Genomic DNA, 19,287 nt, shown 5'->3' with positions numbered 1-19,287 from the left:
ACATTGATCATCTGCCAAATAGACAAAGATACACGCGAAGCGAAAAAAAAGAGAATCCTGGTGTGGAATGAGAATCTAAGTTGCACAACTGCTGTTTTTGTTTGGCGCAAAAGTGTTAGCAACTTCAGTCATTAATATTAACGAGAACTTATTTGCAAATACATATAATATGCAAATGTGCTTTGAACGTAAATAATTGAAGAATGATATTTTGGAACATCTCTGTATATCACTGTCTAATGACGTGGAATGGACATATCAGAATAATATGTGAGCGCCGAGAAAATTGGCATTGGATGGTTGAAGGTATTCGACATCTTTTATATTGATTATGGCATAGACCAGGCGAACATCGGAGGGTAGACAGATAGGGTGACAACAACGTAGTTAATATTTGGCACAACCAATGAAAAATGTATACAGTATACAATACGATTATATTTTTATACGTATAATGTTATAACAATTATTTCGATTTCGCATCCAAATAGCAATGTTTCATAATTCTTTCTGATAATCCAGGACTGTACTTAAAGGGAGACAATTCCATCTTTGTCATATGCTACATAAAAGCTCATTCTTGTAAAGAGATAAACAAATAAACAGTTTTCATCAAAAGAGTGAATATGCAAACCAAATTGAGAGCACATATTACAAGAAAGACTTCTGTAGTATTGAATTAATAAGTGATCTAAATGGGCCACCATACATCATAGACAATCTTTTTGATTAACAAGACAGTGATTAGTGTTTAATGCTTCATAGGCAGTGTGTGCTTTAGAACGTTTGTCATTGTGGCCTCATTTAGAAATATATCTATAACCCCGATAACAAAGGCCAGCCTAAAAATGTTTTACACTATATGAAAAACAATTCGTTGCCTTAACAAGTGTTTATAATTTAAAGCCTATGCAAGCGTTCGACATATTATCTTGAATATTTATGTCGACGAAGTACAAATAACCGCGCATGTCGACATATATGCTTAGAGTAACAGTATTTTGATAACCTGTATAATAATGTTACTAAAAATAGACTATATTGAATGTTATCAGTATGACGAGTTGTAAACTTAAGTTTCTGCGGCGATTGACACACTTACAAGTTTTCTGTCGTCCTTTCTCATCCACGATGGCTCAAACTCAAGAATCGGTTGTCAAACGAGAGGAGTTTCATGCATTTGTTGTACGGTGTATGGAATCTGCTGGTACAAAGACAGATCACGCCAAAAGTCTTGCCAATCTGCTGGTGGCTGCCGACTATAGAGGACATTATAGCCATGGTTTGAATCGACTGGGTAAGTATGTCGGCTACAATACTTGGTTGTATGGTGGACCATATATGACATGTTGATTACTTATCTATAAGATACAAGACTCATGCTGCTGTATTTAGGATGCAAAATCCTTCTCAGGAAGCTAATCTTTGACTTTATTTCATTATGAAATACTTCCTCATTTATGATTGATATACCTTCTTAAAATAAAAGTTCAATAGCTGCTACCAATGTTTTTTTTTTTTTTTGGGCTCTGTTTTGCAGTTCGGAAAGTACTTGAGTTTTCTAACCTAGACGGATCCAAATTTCGAACTTATTGTAGACATAACTATCCGAAATAGTGTAATGATTAATCATTCAATTAATAATGCAAGTGTAGGATTTATAAGAACGGTACATTGTATTAATTCTGTAAAACAAGCAATGTTTCAGCCACAACATTTACAGTCCTCGCTTAATATCAAACGTAATATAAAATTAAGAAAAGCACTCACTTAAATTCTAGAATTCACTTTAGTCCAACACAGCGGATAAATTTCAATTTTAAAGCTCCAACTTTTCTTGAAATGAAATTATTGGGCATTATTTTGAATATATACTTTATATATCATATATTTCCGCTAAAGGAAGGTTCCTCACGATTTTTAAAAATACATTAATGTAATGTAATAATGTTTAATTGTTATTATAAATGACCATTCTTTGTCGTCTTATTTAATGGAAAATGTCAACTGGATTTCGTGTTGTTAATAGCTATTTAATTGGTCTGGACAATATTTTGTAACTAGAAATCATCGGCCATTCTTAAATAGCAACAGTTAAAATGCTTTCCTCCCTCAATAAAATTCTATGTAGTATTTCCACTCCTAATATATACATTAAAAACAGTGTCCATTAATGATAAAAAGTTAGCTTACATCACATAAATAGGATAAGGTACAAGACGTATGTCTACTGAACATATAAAATATGTTGTAGATATGTATGTAAGTGACGTTGAAAATAAAATGGCTTGCAGTGATAAAGAACCAACTATAACTAAAGAAACTGTCGCTACAGCCTTAGTTGATGGCCATAATCTTTTAGGTAAGCAGATTCACTCTTACGAGTTTAAAAAACAAAACATATACTATTGGAGGATTCTTACCTCTACAATTGCAATGCATTGCAAACCTATTGAGGCTGTTTATACCACTCAGAAACACCCTCAATACTGTCCGTAAGCCCTTTGAGACACTTTTATTACCTATTGAATCTCTACGAAGTAATTACCGACCCATCATGATGTAAAACTAACATGTTTTTCTCATATTTAGGTCCAGTAGTTGGTAAATTCTGTATAGACTTAGCTATAAAGAAGGCAAAAGAAGCCGGTATTGGTTGGGTGGCATGTAATGGTATATATGTTTATATTTAGTTATATTTGAATAGGGTAGTCTTTTATTATTTTACAAGGGATGTGTGTACAAGGTCAAGAAACACTCTAATGGTCAGAATGATTATGCAGAAAATTAAATGAATATTCGCTTAAAGATAAGCGGTAGACCTCAGAACTGTAACAAACTGAATTGCAATATACCGCATAATCAATTATATTTTTCACATTTTGATAAACCAGTTCTGTTACTTTTTACAGCTTCAAATCATTTTGGCATAGCTGGATGGTACAGTATGAGGGCCACAGAACAAGGACTTATAGTAAGTTTTATATTGAGTTGATCTATTTAGACAGAACAGAATATTCTGGTTGCAAAACGAAAGTTGGCTATGAAATATGTAGAAGCTCATTTCTCATTTGAATATTTTTTTTTATTTCAGGGAATGTCCTTTACAAACACATCACCATTCATGGTACCAACTCGGGCCAGAAAGGTAAGGTGTCTCTACTTTCTATTTGGTTATTGAAATTATTGAGATTCTTGCTAAGAAATGCATCAGGCTCAATATATTCTTTGCCTTTTTACTTGTTAATGTTTCCAACAAGATTGGCAATAGAAACTACCGAGCTTAATGAAGTATGAACTTTAAGATCAATTAAAATTTTATTTCTTTTATTGTAGGGAACTTTAGGAACCAATCCCATATCAGTAGCAGCTCCAGCCAATAAAGGTGACAGTATGGTATTAGATATGGCTACGACTGCTGTAGCTTTAGGCAAGGCAAGTAACCTGTTATCTTTTCAGTGTGTTAAGATTCCCGGTAAAGTGTGTAACGGTATGAACTTTATGAAAGCCCTCAACAAATTCTGCTAGCAACATTTGTTCTCGCCGACAATCAAGCATATAAAGAGTTTCTATTGTTGACTATTTGATTACATCCGTATATTTTACCTATACTTTGTGTATTTTCTCATTTCCGGTGGTAACAGTCCTTATTAATTAATCGTATGAGAGTCATTTCCCGAATATACACAATCTGTTAGATATATAACAAAGCATTTTTCCATTTTGGTCTCTGGATATGTTTTATTTCCACATTAATGTTGAAGAGGTATCTGTTTGTATTACTAAAGGTTGAGATAAATATGAGAAAAGGTTTGGATATTCCAGAAGGCTGGGGTTGTGATAAGGGTGGAAAGGTAAGACATGTACCTATGAATCCTCGATTTAACTTATTCAAATTTTGAAATTAAATTTTGAAGCCATTTGGAATCCTATCAAGTTCTAAACTCAAAGCATTTAGAAGAGTCCTTTCCTATTAAATGTTCCAGAGGAAAATACTATTTTGATGTTTGATTTCTCCTTGTCGCAGGTTACAACAGATGCATCACGAGTAATGGGCGGAGGTGGACTGATGCCGTTAGGTGGTGCTGAAACTACAGGTGTGTATCAGTTAAAGTCCCAATTTGTTATCGAAATGTTTTCTTTTTTATCGTTTTTACACAGGCACGCAGCTTCAACTGCACATGTACACATGAATATAAATTGCAAAATAGAAATTTTCGAAAAATAGCTGTTAAACAATTTCGAAATTTTGTAACACACTCTTTTCAACCGAATTTTGTAATTTTTTGCCATCCTTTATTATTTTCGTTGATTTTTTGTGATTGTTTAGAAATTTTCGGCACAAAGGCAGATCACAAATGTTAAAAAAAATCGTAAAGTTTAAACATTTACATCAATTCCGGGAAATCTATGCAAACTTCCGGTTGACCCTCTTTTGTTTGTAATTGACATATGTCAACGAAACTTGTAGTGCCATAGGTCAATGTCCGACGTTTACCTCCGGTTAAACGACCGTATGAATTTTGAAGTTTTGTGGATTATATGTCATGAAATTGAACTGTGTTTACCTCCCCCTTATCAAGGTTGACCTTAATTAATTACTGTTACTTCTATATGTGATATCACGCGTTTTTATGTTTTAAAACCTTCTTTATAACTTTTGACTGCTCTGACACGTGACCTAACTAGCCTACAGAATGGATTATTTTAAGATTCTGTAGCAAATTGGAACATTTGCAAAGTCCCTCTCCGTACCACGTTTGTTATTATAATTCAATTCTGCCCTAAAAAATACAGAGCACATTTTGTGCATGATGATTAGAGAATAAAGTTCATAAAATGTTTTCTTTTAAGATAATTTGAAATCCAAAGTAAAGATTATATTCGTGAAACAAACGTCTTTGGCCTTATTAAAATTCTTTAAATTTCAGCTGGTTATAAAGGTTATGGTTTGGGTATGATGGTTGAGGTATTTTGTGGTATTCTGGCCGGAGCACATTATGGATCTAATGTTCGGTCTTGGTCTTCACACACCGAATTGGCTGACTTGGTATGGTTATCTCTCCATATTTTGAATACAATACAGTTATAAGCTACCTAAATAACGCGATATCATTGTAATTTCGTAAAAATACACCATGCTCAAGTCCTGAATGGACAGGCCGTTCAAAAACATGAATGTCGTGTTCTATTGACTTCATTCTACATTCCACTCATCCCTTTTCGCACACTAGAAAATTCGTACCTTCCAGCCAGCAAGTTTTTGCACTGGACACAGATGCAACCTAATAACGTCTCTTTCTGTCGTCGAGTGAATATAAAACTAGTTTATGTTTGTAGGGCCAGTGTTTTGTTGCAATCGACCCATCAGCCTTTGCTCCTGGATTCACGGATAGAATGAGTGATTTAATAGACACGTGTCGAGGATTAGATCCTGTAAGTATAAGTTATAGTTTAGTTGATGCAACTATTGTATGGTAAACTTGTAGATATATTTCATTCAGATCAGGTCTTTGGGATAACCTGGATTCAATCTTTCGATCTTTTTTTGTTATTGAAAAGAGTTAACATAATTGAGAAGCAGCGATATCACTCTCAATATCCAGTGTAACTGGTAACATTTCTCTTCCTTTTTTTAATTTAGGCTGAAGGCGAAACAGAAGTTATGGTACCAGGTGATCCTGAAAGAAAACATATGGCTAAATGTGACCAGTTGGGTGGTATCCCCTACCATCCTAATCAAATCACTTATGCCGTAAGTATTTCTTTATTGCATTGAACTTATACTTAGGCTTTTGACAAAATCAATATGATTCACCTACATACCTAAATATGGAAAAGATCTTAGAACAATATAGTTATGTCACTGGATCTCTGTTTTACAATGGTTTTTATTTCCAGAATGAATTGGCGAAAAAATTGAAAGTGGAACCAATGAAGACTTTATAGTGGTCGCCTGGTTTGTTGAAATGAGCTAGCGGATTAAATGCGAACGTTTTTGGACGGTTTTTCACAATTATTGTTAAGATATTCCAATTCTACATCTAGCCCCATACGAAACTACGTATGGTTCTTATATGGAAATAACACACACGAACGTAGTTCATTACCAAAGTCTTCTTCTACTTCATAAGTTGAATTTTTAAGAACTGCTATTATATTTCAACAAAGCTTTCAAATCCCACTTGAAACCATTTCCAAGCCTTTACATGTGTTTTGAAGGCTTAGTTGAAATTTGTAGCTTTTCTTTAAAATTAAGTCGAGTAAGTGATTTAGAATGGTTGTGAACCACGCTCGTATGTGTTATTTCCATGTAAAACCTGTGCTCTGGGTACTGCAGTCTGAAATTTTCGTCATTTTTTTTATGTTTCAAGAAGGCTTTATCAATTAGATATACAATTCTTACTAGCTCTATCTTATGAAACTATGCTGTTGGTTTGTATTTGAATAATGATTTGATTAATTTATATTGATTAAATATCAATTGATTAATTAAAAGTTTGGTTAATTGGGTGTACTAAATTGTAAGTCTTCATTATCATTTAAATTAATATTACAAATTCATATTTGTTTATTAGATATTACAGTTATCTAACTGAAATATCTAATATTCATTAAAAATTACTTCTTTTGTTGATTAAATGTTGATTTGTTTCAAAACATTGTATTGAATTTTCTAATAATGTGTCATTTCTGAATGGGATTATTGACCAATTCAGATAATTTGGGGCAACTGACAGAGTCCGCGAATATCTTGATACCATTTTAGTTAATGATGTCTGCATGTTTACAGCATTTGTCCTCGTTCGGGAAATCTACACTGGACTGACATAATCTGACAAAAATATAATCGTTACGCACTGGAAAGCAGAGTCGTAAACATGTTCAATTCAACGGGAATATTTCTTGTTGGCTGTGATCTGTGAAAAGAGTTACTTCCCTTCATCTGTCTAAAAACGAAATCTGTTGCTACGAAGGTGCCATTGTTACATCGGTCTTTATCGGTCTTCACAGATCCCAAAGATTTATAACTGTTGAGAGGACGGATGTATACAACATGCAGCAATGTACTATACTAGAAGACGGCGACACTGGATTTATTATAATTCCACACCGAATTGGTCATTTCTTTTATTCGAATGAAGTAATATGAACTGAATTGTTGATAAGTTAACCTGTAAATCTTGGATAATATGAATGGTATATGGACTCACTCCACTAAAATATTTTATGCAAATGATTGTCTACTAGAATTCTTCTTTCTCTCTTCCTTTTGGGGTTTTTGCACGCCTATTTTCGAGTAATTTTTGGTTTAAATTTCAAATTTGATGTCTGAAATTGCATTATCAGGTGAGATGATGAGATACCTAAAGTAGTAGCTCAAATTTCTCATGGTCATCATATGTTGAATTTTTTAGGAGGCATTAAGGATTGGTTAGACTTTCATTCGACATATTGGAAAGTTTTTAAGGATATTTCTGGAGAAGTCGAATTTCGTATTTTAACATGGGAAGAGATGGCAAATGAATTAGTGGTGTGAGTCAATATGAAGTCGTAAAATAAAAGATGTAAATGATTTTTAAAAGTGACTAATTGATTTTATTGTGCTGAAAATAATTAATCATAGAAATAAGTGGTAGCAAAAACAGGAATAAAGAGCCATGTCTTGGTCACTATAGACATTGTTTTCATCTTAACGATACTCATACATCCTTATGCAGATCTGAAAAAAATTGTAGTCTTATATGGTGGAGAACATTACAGTAGATTGGATTGGTGTGTGATTGGTGTCTGAAGTTTCACCCAGGAGAACAATCATTGAGACAATTTCGACCATATTTGTCATCAAACAATCAAAGCTTGGTGAAAATGACAGAACATAGAGTACCATGACAAACTCAGATCATTGATTACAAGATTCTTAATAGTTGATTCTAGTATGGACCAATATTGATACCAGCTTCATCTTATATCCATCTGGTGTTTCCAATTTATACCCGTGACTCATACAAGTCAATCTTACTAAATATTAAACTGGACGCAAATTGTATTGCCTTTTTGTTTAAACTTTGGTCTTTGTTGACCAGTTTTCATTTTCTTTGGTATCATCTGTAAGTGACATCGTCTCGTTTTAAAGTCATTTTAAAGTGATATTATTATGCAACATAATGGTTGCATTAACTTACAATTCCGCGCTATTTGCGTAAGTATAGTGTTCTCTATTCGAACTCAATTCATGAAGGGAAGATTGACTTTGATAACTTGATTACTAACAATGATATTTACCATTTTTCAATATTGAAATATAATATGATATAATTGAACATCCAGTTCGATTGTTCTATGACCCCAGTGTTAAAGATGAGAAGCCATTACGTCCAGTAACGTACTTAAGAAAACATATTTGGAATTAATGTAAGTGTCGAGGCAACCAATGCAACTTTATCTGTAACCATCATTGCGAAAATAATCGAGTTGCACCTTACTTTGAGGCACAGTAATTGAATTCATGTCGACTACTAATGACAAGCAAGCATTATGTTAAAAGATTTTAGGGAAATCGTGCGTTGTGGAACATTTCTAAAATCAGTTTTATTGACCTTGTCAGAAGGAATAGCCATGGGCACATGATAAACTCTTTGGCTTGAATACCAATGAAGACAATGTAACAACTTTTGATCTTGTCTGTAACGTAGTCAATTGTGTTTGGATTTCGATATTTGTTCAGTTCCTTACAGTCAATTTAATGAAATGAATGCCTCCTTCAAGATCTTTTAAAGGTCAGCTAGTGGTCAAGGGCTTCGATATCATCGGTTCTTATTTACACATGCTGTATTTTGATCTTTAGATGGTCGATAATATTATTGAATTGAAGTAAGTCATAGTCAAACAATAATATTGACATTGGTGTTCAAGATACTCATTATAAGCATCGATTGGGTACCTCGTTTTCAGCAGACACCATTGATTGGCTTGATTTATAGACAAATGTGACATCATTAATAGAATACAGATTGACAGCCCATGTAGATAAATTGTCAAAGTTTTGATCTGATTTATAGAGGGACAAAATTGACACTTCACCGAAGCTTCTTTACCAAAAAGTTGTCTATTTGTTCTCTTTACATCAATGTACCAGATTAAATGAAATGAAATGAAATGAATGGAGTTTTACGTCCTACTTTTCTGCACCATGTGGGCTAATGAAGACGGGCGACGCCATGCAGGGTGCAATGAGGGAAATTTTGCCAGGACAGCGGCATTAGCCTGCTCTTTTTCGATTTCCAACTGTCGAGTGATCTTTAACGTGCACAGCCTGTAGCACACGGGGCCTCGGTTTATTGTCCCATCCGAACGACTAGACGCTTTTTCCATGTCAGCCCCTCTTACCTGCATCACTGACGGGGGAAACCGCGTGTACCAGATTAAATGGGTAGATCTAAAATCCCAACTAGCTGGCACATCAAATATTCAAATTTCATAAGAGTGACAGGGGTATTTATGCTGCACAAATCCCAGATTGAGTGAGTTAAGACTAAAGCCGGGAAATAAATCAGGTCACGAAATGTTATGTGCACTGGAATACCACGTCGACACATGGGAACCAAACAGAAAGCATTAAGTAAGTCGTAAGTAATTAATGAGCTTCGAGCGAAATGTTACGCCATAAAATTTCCAATACGCGTAAAATGACACGTGCTTTGTTATAGGTTTTTTCAGATTGTGTTACACGAGATCAAGTGAGCGCTTATCAGTTTCATGTGATTACCACCAAAGAGTTCTCGAAGTCAGTTAGTTTTTGGGTGCCATAACCGTAAATGGATTTGAAAATGTTTAACCATTTTCAACATTAATGCCATGGAATCAGTACTTGTTGAGTACTATCTCCTAATTTTTGCCAAATCACAATCTGGAACCAGCAAACATGTTCAAAAATGGTAAAGCCACGAAAAGATTAAAATTATGTTGGGAAAACCTGGTTTAACTAGCATAATAATATGAATAATATACAGCTGCTAATGCAGTGTCAGTCAGTACCTCGTAACAATGTTCTGTGTGATCAAATTTCATCGTAAGCAATTTCTGAACTTAGTGACCGGACTGTACACATGCCTTTGAGAATGTTCTCCCATATTTGGGTGGAAGTTAACGATTAATTTCAAAGATAACATGTGATGTGTTGTTGTTGTTGATGTAAAAGAATGTTGCATTTCAAAAACATTATTACATCACGTGCCAGGAATTGAAAATATATGGAATACCCCGAAAAATACGCTTCATTCATGTAAGTTAAAAATGATAATAGAGTACAGCACGCACTGTCGTTCAGATAATTGGAATTTTTAAAATGAATGTTAAGCTTTCGTGTATTCTATTTGGCACAGTGTCCGCTGTTGATTGTAATGGACGTTCCCTGTAGATAAAAGTATCGTGATGCTGCCAATTTAAAACAAAATCAGCACAGTGTAGAAATCTTGTATGATTATGTGATAAATGAAGCCTCAACTGTGATGAATTTAGCAATTGTTTTCACAATTATACCCGCTATGTTTTCCGACACAAATCAAGGATAATACATAAAAATCACAAAACTATAATAGAATAACTTTGGTTTCGAGAATATTAGTTATTTACAATATAATACAATATAAAACCTCACATACAGCTGATGTTTCCCATGTTGCCATGATAAATAAATGCAATATCTGTAGAGAGAGAAAGCAGATGAAGTGAAGGTCAATTAATTCAATATTTTCATCTTGAACAAAAATATAAATTCCACGATATCAAATGCATACTAGTAGAGAAAACGCACATTCCATCTTATATTATGTATTGGAAATATAAAGGTCAATAATTTATGCACCTGGCGCGGTTTTACAGAGTAAAACAGCTAAGCAATCGGCGCGTAAAGACTTTTTTAAAAATGAAAATGAATCGCGCATTTGTAGCGATTGCCGCTTGCGAAAATTTGTATTTGATATTTTCATATCCAGGGAGAAATTTACGCTAGGCGTAAAAAATGACAAATCCAATCAGAGGGTGATTGTTCATTGCGTGAAAGACTACAGATTCTTATGTGGACAAACAACTCTTCAAATTCCGTGCTACTCTTTCTGAAATATTGATGTTATCTTTCAACATCTGATTTCAGGTCCATGACCAAATAATGATATTCACCAAGTTGTCCTAGTTTTCGACTGAAAATATGAATCCAGTAGAGATGTTTTCTCCTCATACGGCGCTGTTTAGGAGGAGGAATATGTTGAAAAACAGTCACGCGACCCGAATTATTCGGTCACGCGTTCGCTTTCTAGCTAAACTCCGCGCTCATTTGGGTTAAGTTCTGGTGCACGTTTCGTGATGGTGCGATAATTTGTGTTAGTGGCAGCCGATATTCGTCTGCTGTCAGTGTGTTTTCTCCGCTAAAATCTTTTTGAAACGGTTGGATTTGATATGACATGTATTCCCGGAAGGATTAAATTTTACGGATACTGGAAAAAAATTAATCACCTTGTGCGTATAAACGATTTCACTCTCTGTGTCATTAGCCTGTTATTGTTTTGTTATCCAATTCAGGTTGGTTGAATTTAGAAAATTATCATATTTACAGATAATCCGTTAGCGACATTTAGGCGTAGAGATTGCTTAAATAAAGTTGTAAATGTTGTACACGTTTAAAAACCATTTTCACCTGATGAAGATGTTAATCGGTCCGTTATTTCAAATGAAGATAATGTATCACTTGTCTGGTTTTCAATTTCAGACAAGAAAAATTAACTGAGGACGGACTCAGGTCGGCCTTGCGACTGGTCAATCTGTATGCAAAGGGACTTTCCACAAATTTTAGCATCTGGTTGAATCTGATGAATCGATAGATTTAGATGACTGCGGAAATATCCAATTGAATTATGTTGTCGACCAGTCGCAATCTGTGACCAGACAGATATTATATTATGTAAATATCTTGATACGAGCGTTTCGCTTTACGACCGCGACAGATTCAAGGAGATGTTTGAAGCACGGTAGAACTGTTGATCTCATGTACATAGCTTAGAATATTACTACCGACACGAATTGATATATCTCTATAATTTTGTCATGCAGCAGTTTGACATTCAGCGAACATAACATTTAGTTGGTATCAATAAGCAAATGTTTTACGCCTACCACTTAAGGATACACTCTATGATACCTTGTATTTATTGTTTAAATGACAAGATTGTTGTCGTTTTTGTATTATATAACTGTCGAAATCACTTAGCTTAATGATTTGATAGTTGTTAAATTACACTTGGTATTGTATTTCTAATATTCTATAAAGTAGTAACACATCAAATTTGTTATTGTGTGTGTGTGTGTTTGAAATTTCTTTTTTTAGATTAATCGCGTTCAAACTGATTTTGGTAGGGATTACTAGGTCCAAACAAATATAAATATTATCACAAGGGAAGCAATTTTAAATAAAGCAACTTTATACTTGTGTACAGAAATTTCGCAATATATGATAGAAAGATAAACTTTGGGATAGCCGCCGAATTTTAATTATCTACTTTGCAAAGTCAATAATATACGGAGCCCCTAAGGCGCAATTGTAAACATATTTATTTATTATTTCGTTTAAACGAAATAACTAATTCGTTAAAACGAAATAATTATTTCGTTTAAACGAAATAAAAAGATGGTTTAATTATTTCGTTTAAACGAAATAAACGATGTTATTTCGTTTAAACGAAATAATTATTTCGTTTAAACGAAATAATAAATAAATATGTTTACAATTGCGCCTTAGGGGCTCCGTAATAATAGGACTAAAAATAGTGACACATGATTTGTTGAAGGTGATTCATCTAAAGATCTGAGATCAACTGATTACTTAACAATTTCTCGTGATAACGTCCTAGGAGTTATCTAATATCTGTGGTCTCTGGGTACAAGAGGACACTTTCAATTTTATTTTGGGCCCGAGACATTGTACACCAACCTGTTTTCATTTGATGTCTACAAATGGTAATCTTACTAAGACTTACCACGTCGTCCTCGTGTCTATTATAACGCTTGCTCGCTAACCTGAAGGTCCAGGGTTTAATCCCGGCATAGGTCGAGATAATACCTTTGGATTTTTCAACCCGGTTTCCCCCAGTCAGTGATGCAGGTAAGAGGGGCTGACATGGAAAAAGCGCCTAGTCGTTCGGACCATAAACCGAGGCCCCGTGTGCTACAGGAAATCGGAAAAGAGCAGGCTAATGCCGATGTCCTGGCAAAATGTCCCTCATCATACCCTGCATGGCGTTGCCCATCTTCATTAGCCCACATGGTGCAGAAAAGTAGGACGTAAAACTCCATTCATTTCATTTTCATTTGGCAAAATTAATTATGCTTGTGATATTCATTAATTCATGTGTACCATATTATGACAAATTAATTTGTGTAATACGCCTCAATATTTTTAATAAATTTATTCATTTGAAATAATAGTCATATAACTATATATGTACAAGGCTAAAATGATGCTATATATGAATAGAGAATTGCAATGGTTTGTAGTATTGTCGCATACTAAAAAACAAATAAATAATAATAACAATAAAATGATCGAAAAAATGGTTCAAGATATACACGTTGCTTAGCAAATAATTAGCATTTTGAATTTTTGAAAATTCATTGTTTCACATATTTATAATAAGCACCGACTCTCAAGAGTTCACATTGTGGTAAGTTAACGCTCTAAATGCCGTATCCTACTCCAAATGCTTTTATATAATCAATGGAAGAACGGCTCGCTGACTAGCTCCGTTATTGCTTTCGGCACAGCTTTTTTTTAAGTTACCACAACATAATGTATGTTTCTTTTGGCATAACAAGTTACGGAGGGCACCAATATCCAACTATCCACACAGCTTTTTCAATTGTTAATCGTTTGATTTCGCGTAATTTTTGAAAATGCTTTAAACTTGGTTTTATCATTAGAATAGTAAATACACATATTGTATGGCACTAAAGAAGTGGAAACATCAGCAAAACGAGAAGAATAACCAAAACGAAATATATCACTTTTTATAAACAAAATCAATTTACTTTTTTATCGTTCAGCGGGGCCTTTTCTTTTTAGCGTACTTTCCAAAAAGAATCTTGCTAAAAGCCATGCGAAATTCCGGACTGAATATCGTGTATATAACGGGATTAAGAAGACTGTTCACATAACCAAGCCACAAAATAATACTTCGGATTATCAAGGGGATTTCCACTTTGTCTGCAATAAATGGTCCGATAAGTGCCACTATAAAAAAAGGTAACCAGCAAATTAAAAACGCACCAGTTATGATGGCCAACGTACGGGCCGCTTTCCGCTCTCGACGCATCTCAATTTTTTCTCTTTGCCTTTGAAAATGTTTTGATTGCGCGGCGCCATTTGAAGTATCCAACATGGCGGATCGAGCTTCATCTGAATTTGTTGTAGAAGAATGCTCGTCGTCGGGTGCATTACCGTTTTCAGTCTTTTTTCCGTTACTTTTGTTTGACTGACACCCATTGCAATCTGACACAATGCTATATTCCGTTTTCATTGATTTTTCTTTTTTTTGTTTTTTCTTTTCCTTCTTATTTTTACCGAATTTGTCTTTTCGTATAATAGATCTTGTCACTTGCCAGATGCGGATATAGATTGCAATCATGAACGCCATTGGAAGATAAAAGGCACACGCCGTAGAAAACACGGTATAACCAAGATCTTGGCTGATAATGCATTGTCCGGTAATGTCGGGGTCATCATTTGGATCCTTCCAACCAAATAACGGTGGAATAGAAATGCATAAAGCCACAGTCCATACAAGCACGATCATGAGAATTATTCTTTGGGCACTTCGGTTACGGATATAGTCTATACTGGTTACCGCCCAGTATCGATCCATTGCTATAGCGACAAGATGGAGAATCGACGCAGTACAACACAAAACATCAAACGAAACATACATATCACAAATTTCCGAATGTAAGAACCACACTGTACTGATCTCAGTCACTACACTTATGGGCATGACAAGAACAGCAACCATCAAATCCGCAACAGCAAGTGACAAAATTAAATAGTTAGCCACATTATGTAATGATTTCTCAAGGACAACGGCAGCAATAACGAACACGTTACCAATAATTGCTGCTAATATGAATAAACCAAGGAAAACGCTGGTCACAATCAGATGTTGCTCACTGATTGGTGTTAAAACCCAGGGTCCAGTAAACACTTCATCCGTCGTCGTGTCCGGAAAAAGAGTACTGCCATTATCGTAGAAATCGTCCTCCATGATAGAAAGATTCATCAGGACACCTAATGTTCTGCCCAAAGACGTGTATAAGAGATAACGAAGCTTTTATCTGTATAAAATAAAATATGAGAAGTGTCCATCTGTCTTGCAGGCAAATAAATATGTCTATTTGCTACATCCTTTATATTTCAACATCTTCCGCTAAACATCTTAATGTACGTCCTCAATGGTACTTTAGGATCCATCATTCCAATCTGAAAATACACAATAAAACATGAGGTTAATTTAAGTGATAAGCGCGATAAGAACGTATCAGTAATTAAACTCACAATGCCTAAATCCTGTGGATATTTTAAGGTTATGCGTACTGTGTAATTTAAATTCATTTTAACCCCTAGCTATCCATAAAGTTTCGATTTTATGCAATTCATTCTGTATTTAATGAAACGTACACACGCAATTGAACTATCCAATTGATAGCTTGATAATAAAGGAAACTTCTTGTGCAAGAATTTATTACTCGCGTTTGTACTTTAAGTACGAATAAATTCTGCATCTCTCATTTAAAGAAGCGCAAATTCTTAAAGAAAACATAACTCCCGTTAACCCACTGTATGCAATATTCATTCATCTGCAGAATATAGCATTTTTAATATTAGAAAAATTTAAGTAAACCGATTTGATTTCATTTTATACTATTATATAAGTATAGGTCCAAAGCTTTTTACCATTAACCAACTTACAATACAGTCCCATTAACAATTACATCTAGTCAGGTACATGTAATAATATACGTCACATGAGCTCAAAATACATGACATAAAAACAAATGCAGATTATCTTTCAAGATTTTCATCCAAGATGGATAAAAAATATACCTGTTCCATGTTAAATACTGTTATTCTCTTATTGTTTTGTCGTAAATGGATATTTTACTTATTTCATTTCGTTATATATTGACTATTACAATTTGAATATGTATGTTTACAGGTCAGTTTTTTCCCTTTCCCTCATGTCTCATTCGAGTATTTCAGAATCGAAATACAAGATTCATGTTCAGTGCATGCGAGGATTCCATTGACGGGGGTGGCATCCGAGCGCCCCCTGGTCCCCTTTCTGGATGCAATAGGGCACTAGATATGTTGAGGGTCAGGGGGATCACTCTTAGGGAAATTTTATCTAATCTTGGAAGGCAGAGAGTACATCCAAAGCAATTTTTGTAGTGAGAGTAGAATTAATTTTATTCTTTATATCCCGTAAAATGACCACTGTCATTAATGGTATTTTCTTGTGATATACATATATTTCGCATTGCTAAATGTTAGAATCAATTTTTGATAAAGAAGACAGTATTGACCGAGCTATATATTTTCTCGTTGGCTGTATTAAATTAATAAATTAATTAATAAAAAAATTGCATAAATACTCTGATCGAAATTTGATTTGAAAAGTCGTTATATGTCACATTAAAAAGTCAGATATTGATGGAATCCGGAAGTTAAGGAGTCAATAGTATAATTCACATACAACTTAATCCAACAAATATCAAAATATCTGACAAAATAGGAGCAAATAAATATAAAACGCTTCCACTGGCCCTGTATAATCGTACGTGGAGACTTTCAAAATATATATAACAAAGAAATATTCACCACTTTAAAAAAAAAGTTAACCAGTATTTATTTAATTAAGTGAGAAAACGTTATTACATGGAAGAATATCATTGTAATTATCTGAATGGCAATCTCTCGCTGAAAAATTAAAATACCGTATTATATACTTGATGAGTCATATTTTTGCAAAAGTAGAAGTCTATGATTGGGTGTTGAGTATTTACAGCCAGGTATAAATAATGGTGTTGAGAACATGTTGAGTTTAACAAGCTGGTTTAACAACAAAATGGTTCACCGTATGACAGTAAAATTTTTGGGTATGATATTATTAAAACTCAATTTCAATTCATATTTTCTAAATGCATTAAGATATAGACAGGACAGGAATAGAACACGACATGAAGCAGCAACTTAATATATATATTTTTTTTCAGTCTGCATTTGCGCTGTACAATTGGTGTATTCAGGTAAGCATTTCACAATAAAACTTGTTTGTGGGCAACAAATTTTATTATAAAAGGTTTATATCTTTATTACAAACAAAATATAATCACCATGTTCTAACCTCCAACGTATATTCTCTAGGTTATCTCGACTTACATTAAACATTGACAGTAAACTGAAACATTAAATTTTCAGACATCATCACCAATATAAAAACTGAAGCGGGAGTTGAGACGCTACTTCAAGAACGATTTCACTTTTATTTGTTGGACTTCGATGATAACAATTTGATAACGTTGGATAATTGTTTGAGAGGCTTTCTAATAGATGATATAAATAATGATGGTAAAGTAACGTATGACGAAGTGATATCTAACCCAGACACACCAAACGCACCTCTCTATATCTTCCAAGCATGGGATGCAGACGGTGACGGTAGTCTGAGTTTGAGGGATATCATTATGTCCTTCCAGTTACTTCCTGGAACCGGAAATGAAATGGATCTGCTAGAATACTTGACGCTTGAGGTTTCTAGATTGAATGCAACAACCGGACCTACAATGAAGATACAGTCCTTTATCCACGCTGAAAGGGATTTCTTTATAATAGATGAAAATGATGATAATGTATTAACAAGAATGGAATTTCAAGTGGAATTTAGGCAAGCAGACAAAGATAAGAATGGTAACTTGGACGAGTCAGAAGTACGCAATATGTTCCCTATGAGAAGTACTCCCCCAAAACGCATTTGTCCAAGCACTACCAGCTGCTCTGTAAATGATGTCTTGCCTCTATTTGATTCAGCAGACAAAAATGGAGACTCGGAGCTCACAATCAAAGAATATATTCAGCACTTTGGGCACCTGATCGAAATTTAAACAAAAATATTTGAATCTGGAACTCCACATTCTTTGATGTCAATTTAATTGCATGATTTATTATTGAGCAGTAATCTTAAATGCATTTTGAAATAAAGTAAAATTTAGCTCTAGATATCTATTGCATTTATTTTCTATTGAGTGCTTTAAGCATTCTGACGTACGCACTTTGGACGTTTAATATACCTTTCGATAACAAAGTCTCCGGAGAAGTGTCGTATATAAAAATATATTTTATACTTTACCCATCCAATAGAATATTCACGAATCATTTAGTAGAAAGACGTGTATTTAGAATATTTAACATTGTCTGAATTACACATGATTTAGTCTCAGTAGACATTTAAATATCAATATTAATATTGAAGCAGATTGATCTTGTTAACCCTTTCAACCTCTTATATATCCTCAGTCCAATAAGCGAGAAAGACTACCGTCTGGATCCTCTTACGTTTAATCGTGTCTAAATGCTTATCAATGTTAAGGGGTTAAAGAGACTGTTTCTGATATAACATTTACGTTAGAATGACGTAGACGCAAGTGTACGAACGTTTAAAGAGATATAATCGTCTAGATATTTCCTTTATTGGTTTAGTTTCAGCTGATCGTAGCAAAATCGTAAATCAGGGTCTGGTACAATAATTCAGCCCAATCCATGGACTATAGTTGATGCTAGTGAGAGATCTGATAACTGTCAGCAACACATTTTTGCTCACCATCCATCAAAAAGCAATTCTGATAATTGTTGGTGATTAACAGCTGTAGACTACTATATCTATATCCCTTAAACATATAACAGGTTTCGATGTTTATTACCTTTAAATGATACGTTTACAAAACAAACAAACAAAACAGATTATGATCAGTCATGCCTATTAGTAAGCTCAATTGTTCTGTAGATCCATAGGTTATGCACACATTTAAACATGGAATAATGAGCACATATCAAGCCTACAAGTCGGGAATCGTTCAGCAGAACATGGTCAGAACAAAAGTCGATGAGAACTAGACACGGGATGAAAATATCATATCAATCTCTCCATATATATCGTAATCCGTTGTAAGCTTATTATCTTGATATCTCTT

General features: G+C 34.2%; 3 protein-coding genes across 3 annotated transcripts; 2 read left to right on the top strand and 1 right to left on the bottom strand.

Annotated features, from left to right (window-relative positions):
• Positions 1–1,131: 1,131 nt before the first annotated feature.
• On the top strand, positions 1,132–6,656 carry LOTGIDRAFT_223255 (hypothetical protein; the record flags this gene model as incomplete). Its single annotated transcript, XM_009068603.1, has 12 exons — positions 1,132–1,297; positions 2,255–2,362; positions 2,593–2,673; positions 2,913–2,974; positions 3,095–3,148; positions 3,337–3,458; positions 3,806–3,854; positions 4,028–4,097; positions 4,932–5,050; positions 5,341–5,436; positions 5,645–5,755; positions 5,902–6,656. The coding sequence occupies 12 exons, from the start codon at positions 1,132–1,134 to the stop codon at positions 5,947–5,949; spliced, it is 1,086 nt and encodes a 361-aa protein (XP_009066851.1). The 3' UTR covers positions 5,950–6,656.
• A 7,434-nt stretch (positions 6,657–14,090) lies between these two features.
• LOTGIDRAFT_134511 (hypothetical protein) lies at positions 14,091–15,305 on the bottom strand (the record flags this gene model as incomplete). The annotated part of the gene is made up of 1 exon (XM_009068602.1): positions 14,091–15,305. One exon carries the CDS (start codon positions 15,303–15,305, stop codon positions 14,091–14,093), a length of 1,215 nt encoding a protein of 404 aa, XP_009066850.1.
• A 1,860-nt stretch (positions 15,306–17,165) lies between these two features.
• Positions 17,166–18,201, top strand: LOTGIDRAFT_169971 (hypothetical protein; the record flags this gene model as incomplete). The annotated part of the gene is made up of 3 exons (XM_009068601.1): positions 17,166–17,196; positions 17,314–17,346; positions 17,519–18,201. 3 exons carry the CDS (start codon positions 17,166–17,168, stop codon positions 18,199–18,201), a joined length of 747 nt encoding a protein of 248 aa, XP_009066849.1.
• Between the last annotated feature and the right edge of the window lie 1,086 nt (positions 18,202–19,287).

The sequence above is a fragment of the Lottia gigantea genome, assembly GCF_000327385.1.
Source record: "Lottia gigantea unplaced genomic scaffold LOTGIsca_91, whole genome shotgun sequence".
Lineage (NCBI taxonomy): Eukaryota > Metazoa > Mollusca > Gastropoda > Lottiidae > Lottia > Lottia gigantea.
The sequence above is the reverse complement of the archived record's forward strand: the minus strand, read 5'-3'. Positions and strand labels throughout refer to the sequence as shown.